This window comes from Schistocerca serialis, chromosome 9 (assembly GCF_023864345.2).
Source record: "Schistocerca serialis cubense isolate TAMUIC-IGC-003099 chromosome 9, iqSchSeri2.2, whole genome shotgun sequence".
NCBI classification, from domain to species: Eukaryota; Metazoa; Arthropoda; class Insecta; order Orthoptera; family Acrididae; genus Schistocerca; species Schistocerca serialis.
This window is the reverse complement of record NC_064646.1, coordinates 139,672,949-139,688,353: the sequence shown is the minus strand read 5'-3', so window position 1 is coordinate 139,688,353 and position 15,405 is coordinate 139,672,949. Positions and strand designations below refer to the sequence as shown.

Here is a 15,405-nt window from a genome sequence, read left to right as displayed (position 1 = left end):
CCAAATATCATCAAGTAAAGTAATGCTGAGTGGTATTTGAAATTGCCATGGCGCGGTGCTAATGGAATATGCTAGTGATAAGCAGATCGAAACTGGAGTATATCTTCAGTTCTACTATATAAAGACAAGTCGTTGTTTAACGTTGTTACCAAAAGTCCCGAAAATTATTCACCAACTTAAAAAATGGCTGTGAGCACTATGGGACTTAACATCGGAGGTCATCAGTCCCCTAGAACTTAGAACTACTTAAACCTAACTAACCTAAGGACATCACACACAACCATGCCCGAAGCAGGATTCGAACGTGCGACCGTAGCGACCGCGCGGTTCCAGACTGTAGCGCCTAGAACCGCTCGGCCACTCCGGCCGGCTCACCAACTTACTTCAGATTTTTACACGATACGCTAATAAACATTCGGACGGACGCGTGTTATATATTTCTTTCATATATGTGATATCTAAATACAGGGTGATCAGAAAGTCAGAATAAATTTGAAAACTGCATAAATCGCGGAATGATGTAGATAGAGAGGTACAAATTGACACACATGTTTGGAATCACATGGGGTTTTATTAGAACAAAAAAAAAAAAAAAGTTCAAAAAATGTCCGTCAGATGGCGCTTCATCTGATCAGAATAGCAATAATTAGCATAACAAAGTAAGACAAAGCAAAGATATATATATATATATATATACTCCTGGAAATGGAAAAAAGAACACATTGACACCGGTGTGTCAGACCCACCATACTTGCTCCGGACACTGCGAGAGGGCTGTACAAGCAATGATCACACGCACGGCACAGCGGACACACCAGGAACCGCGGTGTTGGCCGTCGAATGGCGCTAGCTGCGCAGCATTTGTGCACCGCCGCCGTCAGTGTCAGCCAGTTTGCCGTGGCATACGGAGCTCCATCGCAGTCTTTAACACTGGTAGCATGCCGCGACAGCGTGGACGTGAACCGTATGTGCAGTTGACGGACTTTGAGCGAGGGCGTATAGTGGGCATGCGGGAGGCCGGGTGGACGTACCGCCGAATTGCTCAACACGTGGGGCGTGAGGTCTCCACAGTACATCGATGTTGTCGCCAGTGGTCGGCGGAAGGTGCACGTGCCCGTCGACCTGGGACCGGACCGCAGCGACGCACGGATGCACGCCAAGACCGTAGGATCCTACGCAGTGCCGTAGGGGACCGCACCGCCACTTCCCAGCAAATTAGGGACACTGTTGCTCCTGGGGTATCGGCGAGGACCATTCGCAACCGTCTCCATGAAGCTGGGCTACGGTCCCGCACACCGTTAGGCCGTCTTCCGCTCACGCCCCAACATCGTGCAGCCCGCCTCCAGTGGTGTCGCGACAGGCGTGAATGGAGGGACGAATGGAGACGTGTCGTCTTCAGCGATGAGAGTCGCTTCTGCCTTGGTGCCAATGATGGTCGTATGCGTGTTTGGCGCCGTGCAGGTGAGCGCCACAATCAGGACTGCATACGACCGAGGCACACAGGGCCAACACCCGGCATCCTGGGACAATGAATTCACGGTGTTCTTATTTCAATTTCCAGGAGTATATATATATATATATATATATATATATATTGTAAAGTATAAGGGGTAAACATTATTAACAAAGCTCTTGAAAAGCTCTTAAACCATTTACCTCAAATTTTTACACGATATTCTAATGAACATTTGAACGACATAGGCAATTTTTTTAAATATATACAATATATAACTATACATGCCACGAACCTACTACATTTTTTGTAGCAGGCGGAAAGGTGATAAGGTGATATTCCGACGTAGTGCGGCCCAGGCGGCGGACGTGGGGGGGGGGGGGGGGGGGGGGGTCTAACCAGCGTACTGGCGGACTTGAGACTTGAGCGAAATAAAAAATAAAATACCTCTCGCGGACCAAACACACGCCACAATATCATTCATCATTACATCGTGTTTCATTTATCACTTTTCCAGATCACATCTGGAATCGTAAATCCTGACCACGGTAGGACATTGATCATTGATCAGACAATCAACACAACTTGGAGAGTCGTCTAACAAAGAATCCAAAGTCTTGGATAGACAGCATCGTGGGTCCAAGAAAAGACACCACTCGGATACGGTGGGTACCACTTAGAAGGTTGTGGTGAGTCGGAGCATCTGGCAGCGTAACAGACAGAGACTTTAATTCAGTAAACCCGGAAAATTCTCATTCTTTGCAACATTACATATAAATTCAATAACGAAAACTGGTTAATAAAAATACTTAACAGACGTAACGAATCAATTCAAAATTTTAACTTCAGAAACTTCGAAACGTAGGTTAGGACCCATCTGAAACCGGGGGATACCGTCTCGACAAAGGACTGCCGGGAAAAAGAGTAATAAAAAGTGTCTCGCAATTTGGAATGGGATTTCTGGTTCATGATAGCATATTATACTCAGTATAGGACTTCTCGTCGAATTCCCCAGGAACGGCAACCATAACAAATGACAAAAACATGAAAGATAAGGAAGGGACGAAAATATTTTGAGAAGAACTGGACCAAATGATATCAGTCATCCCTGACACCCACCCCTTGGAGATTTCAATGGATAAATTTGGAAAGAAAGAAAATATCGCACTGTTCTTGGTAAATGGCCAGCTTATAAACTGACAAACAAGAATGGTCAAAGACTAGTCGAACTTTGCATATATCATGGACTTATTCTCGAAACTACGAGATCTAAGAGAAGACCGCACAAGTTAATGACCTGGAAATGCCCTAGTGTTAAAACGGGGGAGTGTCAAATGGACCATGTCGCAAAAAAGTACCACAAGGAAACCTATAACGTCCTTCGTGGGGTGGACATCGATTCAGATCATTACATTTCGAAGATAAAAACTAAGTTAACCCCAAGAGAGAAAAACAAACCATCAAAATCCACTATGAGGAGGAAATATGACCCTACCTATTTAATAAACAATGTGTTGTTGTATTCAGAGAAATCCAAAACAGTTCCAAGCGACGAACCGTGAACGATTATTGATAAATTGAAAAACATTGCCTAAGAGATTGCCCCTGTCAGAAGAAGAAAGAACATGCCTGGCGGAATGAATAATGTGATAAAGCAATACAGAAAAGGCACAAAGCATGACTGAAAGACCAGAAAAAGAAAAATGAAAATCTCGAGGAGAGCTAATCATTGCCAGAAGACAAACGGCCAAGGAAATCAGAAGAATCAAAAGAGAACATCAACAAGAAACCCTAAGCTTAATTGAAGAATCATTCAAACAACATAAAACAAGGGAATATTATAGGACATTCGAAAAATATCAATCAAAAACCACATTCGTGATGAAAAATAAAAATGGGAAACTAGCGCACAAGACAACGCCAACATTCTACCTGATCACTTCAAAGAATTACTAAATGCCGAGGAACCAAAAGAATACCTAGATTTCGAACCACATCCACAAAACAAAACACTTCCAGAGAAGATTACACCAACAGATCTCAGTGAAGGGAACGAAGCAACTAGGTGGCTCAGAAACTACAAAGCAGCAGGGAAGAATTAACTGGTCGCAGAGCTGTGGAAGAACGCAAATAAACAAACACTTCAGAACAACCATAAGCACACAGTAGACATGCGGAACTCTGAAAAAAATGCCAGATGAGAGGAATACAGCTATAATCCATCCAATACACAAAGAGGGTCGTAGATCGGATCCAAAAGACTATCGAGGGATTTCGCTGCTTGATGCTATATATAAGATCTTTTCTAGAATAATCTTTACAAAAAATCAGGAACAACTCGACCAAGAACTTGGAGAATATCTAGGAGGATTTCGTCCTGGAAGAAGCTGTCCATATCAAATTATCAGTCTTAAATGGATCAAGAAACAACAAAGTGTGAGAAACAAGAAGTTGGTCACCACTTTTATTGGCTTCAAGAAAGCATATGACAGTATCCACCGTGAGTCACTACTTAAAATCCTCACGGAATTTGGATTGCACCTGAAACTCGTTGATCTTATTGAAATCACCATTAAGAACACTAAATCAAAAGTTAAATTCAGAGGGAACTATCTGAATCATTTGAAATCCTGACGGGACTTCGACAAGGGGATGGTCTGTCCCCACTACTATTTAACAGCGCACTGGAGAAAGTCATGCGACAGTGGAATAAGAAATGCCAACCAAACGTAAAGATTGGCAGCAATATCAAACTCAATTGCCTGGGCTTTGTTGGCGATCTAGCGCTGCGCGCAAACAGCGTGGAAGAGGCTAAACACCAAATTGAAGAACACAAAAAACAGCACTAAAAGTCGGACTACGGATCTCGTTTGAAAAGACAAAAATGATGCCATCCTTCAAGGTCGAAACACCAGCCATTACACTGAATGATAACAAACAAATTAAAACTGTAAATAAATTCAAATATCTCGGGGAGGTTATAAGTTGGAATTCAAACGAGAAAATGTCAGTAGAAAACAGAACAACTAAACAGAAACAAGCGCAACGCATTAACTGGCCAACTTAGAAGAAGAAATGTCTCTCGATAAACGCAAAACTCTGTCACTATCACTCTGCTATTAAACCTGAAGCAATATATGCTAGTGAAACACTTTTCAAGATGAACGACAAATCAACCACAGACAAACTACAGAAGGCAGACAGAAGAATCCTTAGAACAATTATAAACAAAAAATACCAAGTAGAGGGTTAGTGGCGACTATTACCTAACGAAGTTGTATACCGACAAACTGAGTCAATAATTGACACAATGCGGAAAAGGGGGGTTGCTTTTTTCTGCCACCTTTTCAGACTACCAGAAACCAGGCTACTGAAAAAACAGTTCATCTACTTTTGGAAAAGGAAGACCATGAACAACTAGTTCAAAGAAGTTCAAGATGGTTTAGACGAGTTAGGCTTGACAATGCAACAAATTGAAGACAGAAAAGAGAGGAACATCCTGAAATACAGTGACACGAGATTTAAACTAAAGACATTTGAACTGAAAAAGTACACCATAACTGAAGAAGAAAGGACATCCAGGTCAGAAAGGATGAAGAAGATTTGGGAGGAGAAGAGGAAAGCCAAATCTACAACTAGTATTAAGACTGAAATGTATATAGATTGAATAAAGTGCTCCTATGAGGGCGTAAAATATGTAAATAATTAAATAAATAATAACTGTGTACATTGAAGCACCAAAGAAATGGTATAGGCATGCGTATCAAATACGGAGATATGTAAACAGGTAGAATTTGGCGCTGCGGTCAACAGCGCCTATAGAAGACAAGTGTCTGGCGCAGTTTTTAGATTGGTTACTGCTGTTACAACTGCACGTTATCATGATTTAAGAGAGTCTGAACGTGGTGTTACAGACGGCGCACGAACGATGGGACACAGGATCTCCGAGGTAGCGATGAAGTGGCGATTTTCCCGTACGACCATTTCACGAGTGTACCGTGAGCATCAGGAATGCGGTAAAACATCAAATCTCCGACATCGCTGCGGCCGTAAAAATATCCTGCAAGAACGTGACCAACGACGACTGAAGAGAATCGTTCAACATGACTGAAGTGCGACACTTCCGCAAATTGCTGCAGATTTCAGTGCTGGGCCATCAACAAGTGTCAGCGTGCTAACCAGTCAATGAGCCGGCCGGAGCGGACGAGCGGTTCTAGGCGCTTCAGTCCGGAACCGCGCGACCACTACGGTCGCAGGTTCGAATCCTGCCTCAGCCATGGATGTGTGTGATGTCCTTAGGTTAGTTAAGTTTAAGTAGTTCTAAGTTCTAAGGGACTGATGACCTGAGAAGTCCCATAGTGCTCAGAGCCATTTGAACCATTTGAACCAGTCAATGAAACATCACCGCTATGGGCTTTCGGAGCCGAAGACACGCTCGTGTACCCTTGATGACTGAACGGCATAAAGCCTTAAGCCTAGCTTGGGCCCGTCAACACAGACATTGGGCTGTTCATGACAGGAAACATGTTGCCTGGTCGGACGAGTCTCGTTTCAAATTGTATCGAGCAGATGAACGTGAACGGGTGTGCACACATCTCAAGAATCCACGAACGTGCATGTCAGCAGGGGACTGTTCAAGCTGGTGGAGGCTTTGCAATGGTGTGGTGTGTGCAGTTGGAGTGATATGGGACCCCTGATACGTATAGATACGACTCTGACAGGTGACACGTACGTAAACATCCAGTCTGATCACCTGCATCCATTCATGTCAATTCTGCATTCCGACGGAGTTGGGCAATTCCAGCAGGACAATGCGACACCACACACATCCAGAATTGCTACAGAGTGGCTCCAGAAGCACTCTTCTGAGTTTAAACACTTCCGCTGGCCACCAAACACTCCAGACATGAACATTATTGAGCATATCCTGGATGCCTTGCAAAGTGCTGTTCAAAAAAGATCTCCACCCCCTCGTACACTTACGATTTATGGACAGCCCTGCATGATTAATAGTGTCAGTTCCCTCCAGCACTACTTCAGACATTAGTCGAGTCCATGCCACGTCGTGTTTCGGCACTTCTGCGTGCTCGCGGGGGCCCTACACGACATTAAGGCCGGTTCCCACTAGAGCGCGGCAGCGCGTCGTGCGGCAACGGCAGCGGCAAGCGTTTTCCGCTTTGACGCGGCGGCTCGCGGAACTGGCGTTCCCATCTGGAAGCGGCAGACGCTAGCGGTAGCCAATGACGAACAGCCACTGAGGTACGGGGTGGGACTCACCGAAACGACCGGTGTGTTTGAATAACTATATCTTATACCTACATGAAGGAAAGACGAAGCTGGGTGAAGACATACAAATTTTTCATTTTCTGTACAATGTACTCTTTTACATATTTCATTATTCATGTTTTCTCATTTCAACATAAACAGATTTTATGACTACCGTTCATAATTGTTCACTATCTCCTTACACATTGAAACAATGTACGATAAAAGAGATTATTCAGATAGTTAAGCGAGACAAAAATTTAAAGTGTGATACGGTAGCAGGTACAGGAAAACACTAAAAACACAAGGGCTTGGGGGAAGGGATGAAAGTGGAAGCTACCTGATAGAATTTAGCACAGGGCACAATGTAATCATCGCCAGCACCTTGCTTAAGAATCATGAAAGAATAATACATACTTGGAACAAAGTTTTCGAAACCAGATTTTAAATTATAAGATATTTCCTGGTGCAGACGCAAACCTACAATAATTTATTGGTTACGAGCTGCGGTTTACAACTAAAGAGACAGTAAACGGTAGCAAATTAAGGAAATGGAACTTGAATAAGTCAAGACCCACAGTTTTTCGATAATCTTAAAGTTACCGTAATGCAACGACTGACTGAAACAGAGAAAGGAATCCGCTAGAATACGAATGGATATCTTTGAGAGAAAAAGTGGTGAATGCAGCAGAGTATGTGAACGGGAAGAAGGTACAGTAGAAATCGTTAGATAAAACGTGATATATTAAATTTGACACGAGGGAAATATATAAAAATGCAGCAAATAAAGTAGGCCATGGGAAATAGAAATGTCTAAACATGACGTTGACAGAAAGTCCAAAATTGCAACGCGATTTTGCACTTGGAAAACAGGGGAATGAAAATGAGAAAGAACAAAGAAAACTTTGCTCAAAGGAGAAGCAACTGCCAAGGACTCATCTGGCAAGCCAGAACTAAGTAAATAAGAGAAGGCTAGAAAGTGGAAGGAATTTGTAGAGAGGAGAGGGGGAGGGGTTGTACAAACTAACATAAGCACAATGTTAGATTCCTGTGAAATGTCTGAACACGCAAGGCAATACTGATCCTACCACTTAGTTAAGTAGACACACTGAAGAACTGCGAAACTGTGTTTATAGCATTTGCATGTTTAGAGAAAGATTTTGACAATCTTAATTAAAACATTCTTTGAAGCTCTAAAACATAGGGCCACAAGATTATCTACAACTTGTACAGAAACCAAACTGCATTTCTAAGACTTTAATGACTTGCAAGGGAAGCAGTAATTGAGAAGGCAGAAGTAGAGAGGATATAAAATGAAGACTGTGAATAGCAACAAAAGCGTTCTGAAAAAGAAACTTTGTTCACATCGAATATAAATTCTAATGATTGGGTACAATTTTACAAAGGTATTTGTGTGGAGTGCAGCCTTGTATGTAAGTGAAACGTGGGCTATGAACAGTTCTGTCAAGAAGACAATGGACGCTTTCAAAACGTGGTGATCAATAAGAATGCTGAAGATTAGATATGAGGATCGTGTAACTAAAGAAGAGGAACGGAATTAGAGCAGGAAGAGGAAGAGGAAATTACGGCACAACTTTGACTACAAGAGGGGTAAGTTGACAGGACACATTATGAGGCGTCAAAGAGTGAGGACAAAGGGGTTGGGTGATAGTATTCTGATAATAATCATCTGTTGAAATGCTATTCTGCTATTTTATCGATTAATGTAAGCAGTGAATTTACTATTCCATGCACTTCTCCACGAAACATTTAAACCAGAACTGAAATCAGCTGAACACCAAATCTTTCAACCACTGTCTGACAACTACTGCATTCTCTTTCAACTTTCTATAACTATCACTGGCTAGCCACACACACATAAAGATATGAGGACAGCAATAAACAAACATTAGTTTTCAGCATATAATTCTTTAGATTGGCAACATGCACATAAACAAACCAAACTGGAAGGGACATGAGGTGAACACACTGTAGTTATGACTTCAAATCAGTGTTTTCGGTAAAATGTCTACAGCTAGTGACAGAAGAAAAAAGAGCGAACATGAAAATGTGCTTATGTTCCATAACCTAAGTTTTAGTTCAACCTCCAGCATGTGACCAGGTGAGGGGAAACGCAGATGTCCGCCAAAAACTCGATTCACTGTAAGTAATCAGTTGTTGTTGTTGTGGTCTTCAGTCCTGAGACTGGTTTGATGCAGCTCTCCATGCTACTCTATCCTGTGCAAGCTTCTTCATCTCCCAGTACCTACTGCAGCCTACATCCTTCTGAATCTGCTTAGTGTATTTATCTCTTGGTCTCCCTCTACGAGTTTTACCCTCCACGCTGCCCTCCAATACTAAATTGGTGATCCCTCGATGTCTCAGAACATGTCCTACCAACCGATCCCTTCTTCTAATCAAGTTGCCCCACAAACTTCTCTTCTCCCCAATTCTATTCAATATCTCCTCATTAGTTATGTAATCTACCCATCTAATCTTCAGCATTCTTCTGTAGCACCACATTTCGAAAGCTTCTATTCTCTTCTTGTCTAAACTATTTATCGTCCATGTTTCACTTCCATACATGGCTACACTCCATACAAGTACTTTCAGAAACGACTTCCTGACGTTTAAATCTATACTCGATGTTAACAAATTTTTCTTCTTCAGAAACGCTTTCCTTGCCATTGCCAGTCTACTTTTATATCCTCTCTACTTCGACCATCGTCAGTTATTTTGCTCCCCAAATAGCAAAACTCCTTTACTACCTTAAGCGTCTCATTTCCTAATCTAATTCCATCAGCATCATCCGACTTAATTCGACTACATTCCGCTATCATCGTTTTGCTTTTGTTGATGTTCATCTTATATCCTCCTTTCAAGACACTGTCCATTCCGTTCAGAGTAATCAGTTATTCACGTAAAAAAAGATGTGAACTGTTTTATAATCTGCAAGTATCACATATCAAAACAAAACTGAATCATTCTAGATTCCACCGAAGATGCCTTAAAGTAAAAGGCGAAATGCGTCTTGAACCAATAAAGTACACTGGATAAAGAAAAAAACGTTTGTTATTTCCAAAGGAAATAATCAATAATTAGCAAATTACATCTTATGACATACCAGCAAATTAGTCTCTGTTTAACTTCTCATTACACATGCTATTAAATGCTGTTTAAAAAAATTCATCTATCCCTTCCGAAAAAACTGTAGTTTCTTTCATATCTTCGTAGTTAAACAGATTTTGTATATTTATCATGCGCCGAAATACATGAGTTTTTACAAGTTATCGTTTGCAAAAAAACACGTTTCGATTTCTTGAACCGTTTACGAAATTTGCAGTTGATACAACCACATGGTTTACGACGAGCAGGACGAAAGTATCGGTCGCGTCGCGAGCGACCCGCGCGCAGTCACCGCCCAGCCCGTCCGCTGACATATCATTCAATATCTCGAGAACGGTGATAGCTATCGTTCTGCTCTCAGCTTTAAAAACAATTTCGATATGTTGACTAAATTTCATACGCAATAATGTAGTACCTAAAATGAACTGTACGCAAAGTCCACGCAATGCGTTTTTACCTCTGCACACTCATTCAAATCTCGTGTAAAGGTTTACGCAAATGCGATACAGCAAGTAGCCACGACGAATAACGAAAAGAAATTCGGTCCTTTATCGAAAGAAGATATCAGGCTGTAACATGCCCAAGAATCAAATTTTTCTACCGAATAGTTTCCTTGGAATCGGATGATAAGTATTTCATAGCTGCCGCCGCATCCGCGCCAGCGGTTCGGCGAAAGTTCGTGTGGCCCAGGGGGTCCGTACCTGACGTCACGCTCAGTGCGTTCTGTGATTGGCGGCGCGCACCTGGAGCGCGGCACGCGGCAGTGGAAGCGGTTCGACATGGTCAAACCGCGACGCAGAGCCCTCCGCGCCTTGCCGCTGACGCCATTTCCATGGCAACCACGCCGCTGACGCGCGGTTTTGACGCGCGGCAGCCCTAGTGGGAACCGGCCTTTAGGCAGGTGTACCAGTTATTTGGCTGTTCAGTGTAGTACCCTTTAGCGAAGTGTTGCTTCTTACCGTCATTTTTCAAAAGTTTATTTCGAACAGGATTTGGAGAATATGTGCCATTATGGAAAGTCACTAGCTCGTGTGTCAGTACACCTGGCTCCGACCGCAACCCATTTGGAAGTATATACAGGCTCGACACGGTGGTATGATGGGATATACAAATGGTTAGCATTTCAGCTCAGTTTCTCAAAGTAAATGGAAATAACGTCATCTACATTCTAGTCTGTTGTTGTTGTTGTGGTCTTCAGTCCTCAGACTAGTTTGATGCAGCTCTTTACACTACTCTATTGTGTGCAAGCTTCTTCATCTCCAACTAACTACTGCAACCTACATCCTTCTGAATCTGCTTAGTGTATTCATCTCTTGGCCTCCCTCCACGATTTTTACCCTCCACGCTGCCCTCAAATACTAAATTGGTGATCCCTTGACGCCTCAGATTATGTCCTACCAACCGATCCCTTCTTCTAGTCAAGTTGTGCCACAAATTTCTCTTCTCCCTAATTCTATTCAATACCTCCTCATTAGTTATGTGATGTACCCATCTAATCTTCAGCATTCTTCTGTAGCACCACATTTCGAAAGCTTCTCTTCTTGTCCAAACTATTGATCGTCCACGTTTCACTTCCATACATGGCCACACTCCATACAAATACTTTCAGGAACGAATTTCTGACACTTAAATCTATACTCGATGTTAACAAATTTCTCTTCTTCAGAAACGCTTTCCTTGCCATTGCCAGTCTACATTTTACATCGACACTACTTCGATCATCGTAAGTTATTTTGCTCCCCAAATAGCAAAACTCCTGTACTACTTTAAGCTTCTCATTCCCTAATCTAATTCCCTCAGCATCAGCCGAATTAACTCGACTACATTCCGTCATCTTCGTTTTGCTTTTGTTGGTGGACGATAAATAGTTTAGACAAGAAGAGAATATAAGCTTTCGGAATGTGGTGCTACAGAAGAATACTGATGATTGGATGGGTAGATCACATAACTAATGAGGAGGTATTGAACAGAATTGGGGAGAAGAGGAGTTTGTGGCACAACTTGACTAGAAGAAGGGATCGGTTGGTAGGACATGTTGTAAGGCATCAAGGGATCACCAATTTAGTACTGGAGGGCAGCGTGGAGGGTAAAAATCGTAGAGGGAGACCAAGAGATGAATACACTAAGCAGATTCAGAAGGATGTAGGCTGCAGTAGGTATTGGGAGATGAAGAAGCTTGCACAGGATAGAGTAGCATGGAGAGCTACATCAAACCAGTCTCAGGACTGAAGACCACAACAACAACAACATCACGTTGGGCTTATCCGTATATGGACGCTGAAATTGAAGGACTCTTGGATAGAGTTGAATCAACATGGAATGAAGTACTTGAACCTTCCATCTAAGCATGTGTCTAAATCGGTGTCTGCTGGGTTACAGCCAAAGTTGGTGCCATACGTTGCAGCTCTGTGTACTAAATTTCGCACCCTGTGCACCCCCAAATGACCTCCAATTTCAACATATTTCTGATATCCAGTAAACACATAACCCTTAGACCGTTAAAAGCGCCGCCCGAAAGAGGAGAGACGGTGAGGGGTTGGCGCCGTTTCGCAGGTGCCGACCGGGGCGTGGCTGGCGCCGGAGGAGTTCTGCGCGGAGCGCGTGCTGTTCAGGGACTCCTGGCTGGTGGTGTTCGCGTGCCTGCAGCCCGCGGCTGCGTCGTCGGCGCTGCACGTGGTGGAGGGCGTGCTGCTCGCGCTGGGCGGGCTGCTGCTGTGCTGCGCGGCCGCCGTGCAGAGCCTGCTGCTGCTGCCCGCGCGGCTGCGCCGCCGCCTGCATGCTCGCCTCTCGCTGGCCCACAACGCCACGCTGGCCGCCGCCTTCGTCGCCACCGCCGTGCTGCACCTCAGCCCCGACGCGGGGACGCCCACCGGCTGCGTCCTGCTCGGTCAGTACCTAAGGCTGCCGCTGCTCCCACACAGCCGCCACTCTTGTTGCCACCGATGCACGATACGCTGTACTGCGTCTGGGCTATATACACCATTAGCCAGAACTACCTAATAGCAAGTACCCGATGGTTATCTTCAAACTTTCCCTATTTAACACGTTGTAGCCCGGAAACTAGTCATTGTACGAGTACCAAACTTGGTAGGTCTAATGTACAGAGTATGGAATGCATGATTTCCATGCGTCACAGCGCCACCACCCAGTTCCAACTATGGCCACCAGGTGCCGTTATTAGTCATCGAGATTCATAGTCTCATACACCTGACCAAGCGCAGTGCACTTGTCGAAGTGTCAACATGAGCTTGGACGAAAGGAACAGGGCATTGTTGACGAAGCTCCATTATCAAGACAACAGTAATGCTGCAGCTGCACTTCAAGAATATCGCCGGCTGAAAGGATTACGGAAGGGTCATCTTTCTCCACCTGCTGTGCGGACCACGATGAAGAAGAATCACCTGGAGAACTGGGCGTCGCTCCGGGAAGAGGCCGACGACCAGTTTCACCACAGGTGGTTGATGAAGTCACTGTTGCTACGGAAGACAACGCTGAGCCCAATTCCCAATCGTCAGGCAGTGCGCGTGCTGTGTCACGACAGATGAACATCCCCTGGTCCACTGTACAGGAGGTGCTTCGAACCATCCTCAAATGGTATCCGTACAACGTCCATATCGCACAGCAGTTTGCACCACAGGACGCACGCCGACGTGTTGACTTCGCTCTCCACTTTCTCGCAAGGATTGAAGTTGACGAGGGCTGGCCCTGGACCGTCCTATGGACAAATGAAGCTTAGTTTTCTCTGACAGGTGAGGTGAACACACAGAATTGCCCAGTGTGCGAACTTCACCTCCAGTCACTGTGCGCGAAGTTCCTCTGTATGGTGAACGTGTCACCATATGGTGTGGCTTCACGGCTACGTTCATCATTGGCCCTTTTTTGTATAGGCTGGCGCTCGAGGACCAAAGACGTGCAGTGCGACTGGCCTGCGCTACTCCGATATGCTTCGCGAGCATATCATACCCGCCCTACAGCAGAGAGACGCATTGAACTCAACCGTTTTCATGCAAGATAGGGCCCCAACGCACATCACTCGTGAAGTTCACCTGCCTCTCTGAAACACATTTGGAAATGATCGAATTATCACCCTATCGTTTCCAAATGCTTGGCCAGCACGATCACCAGATCCCACTCTCCATGATTTCTGTTTGGGGGGCTACCTGAAGGACAAGGTTTACCAGGGGAACATTCACACATGTGCTGATCTGAAGCACAGCATATCTCTTCAGGTCATTGATGGGCGCCATATTGAGCCCCTTTTGTAGCAATAATGGTACCGGTATGTAATGTTATAATGTACCATACCACCATATTAAAAGTGTTTCAATTGAATTTATTCTGGATTATTTCTCTTCCCCATGTCCTTAACATCAATACTGCCAAGTTTGGTTCTCTTACGGTATTTCGTTTCCGTGTCTTAACGAGTTAAATAGGGAACGTTTAGTTATAACCACCCAGTATGTCCACCTTTGGCACGATAACAGTAGCGACTCGTCGGGCGAGGCATGGAAGCAATGATGCCTTGGCAGGTCGATGGAGGGAGCTGTCACCACTTCTGGACACCCAGATCACCTAACTCCCGTAAATTCCGGGGAGAGGGGCGATGAGCTCTGACACCACTTTTAATGACATCACAGATGTGTTCGACTGGGTTCAGATCTGGCAAGCTGAGGCGCCAGCAGATCGAATGAAACTCGCCACTTTGTTCCTCGGACCACGCTATCACAGTCCTGGCCTTGTGACATGGCGTATTATCTTGTTGAAAAATGCCCCTGCGATCGTCATGAAGTGGTATAAATGGTCTGCAACTCCTTGGCCGTCAAGGTGCCTTGCACGAGCTCCGGTGGACCCATGGATTCCTATGCCGATGTTCTCCATATCATAATGTAGCCACTGCCAGCTTGTCTCTATCCCACAGTATAGGAGTCACTGTGCTGTTCCCCTGGAGGACGACGGATTCGCGCCCTCCCATCGGCATGATGAAGAAGGTATTGGGATGTCCAGTGCAGATGGTCACATGCCTTTTTGAGTCGTAGCTGCCAATGTAGCGGTGTTAACATTGACATATACATGGACTGTAGACTGCGGAGGCCCATCGTTCAGTGCACAGTGTGTTCAGACACACTTCCACTCTGCCCACCAATAAAGTCTGATGTTAGTTCCGTCACAGTTCGCCGTCTGTTGTGTTTTACCAGTCTGCCCAGCCTACGACGTCCGACATCTGTAATGAGGGATGGCCGCCAAACCCCGCGACTTCTGGACGTGGTTTCAAATTAGTTTCGCCATATGTTGAAGACCCTCACCACAGAACGTCTCGAAGACCCGACAAGTCGTGCAGTGTCCGAGCGTCCGGGTCATCACAATCAGCCTCGGTGAAACTCAGACAGATTGCGCGCCTTCCACATTTTGCATATGAACAGCACGCTCAGTGATAGCCTACTACATGCACCGTGCATGTGTCTGACTAACAATCATTCCTCATCTCCTGGATGAGTTTATATTGATAGTATGTCGGTGATCATAATGTTCTGGCTAGTTAGTAATGACTGATGAGCCCAAAC

The 15,405-nt window shown here is 44.6% G+C and overlaps 1 protein-coding gene across 1 annotated transcript in view; it reads left to right on the top strand.

Moving 5' to 3' along the window:
* LOC126419422 (uncharacterized) overlaps positions 1-15,405 on the top strand; it is a 308,724-nt gene that overhangs the window by 146,776 nt on the left and 146,543 nt on the right. Inside the window, exon 6 of the mRNA XM_050086609.1 lies at positions 12,398-12,545. Within this exon, the coding sequence (XP_049942566.1) occupies positions 12,398-12,545 (148 nt within the window). The remainder of the gene's footprint in view (positions 1-12,397; positions 12,546-15,405) is intronic.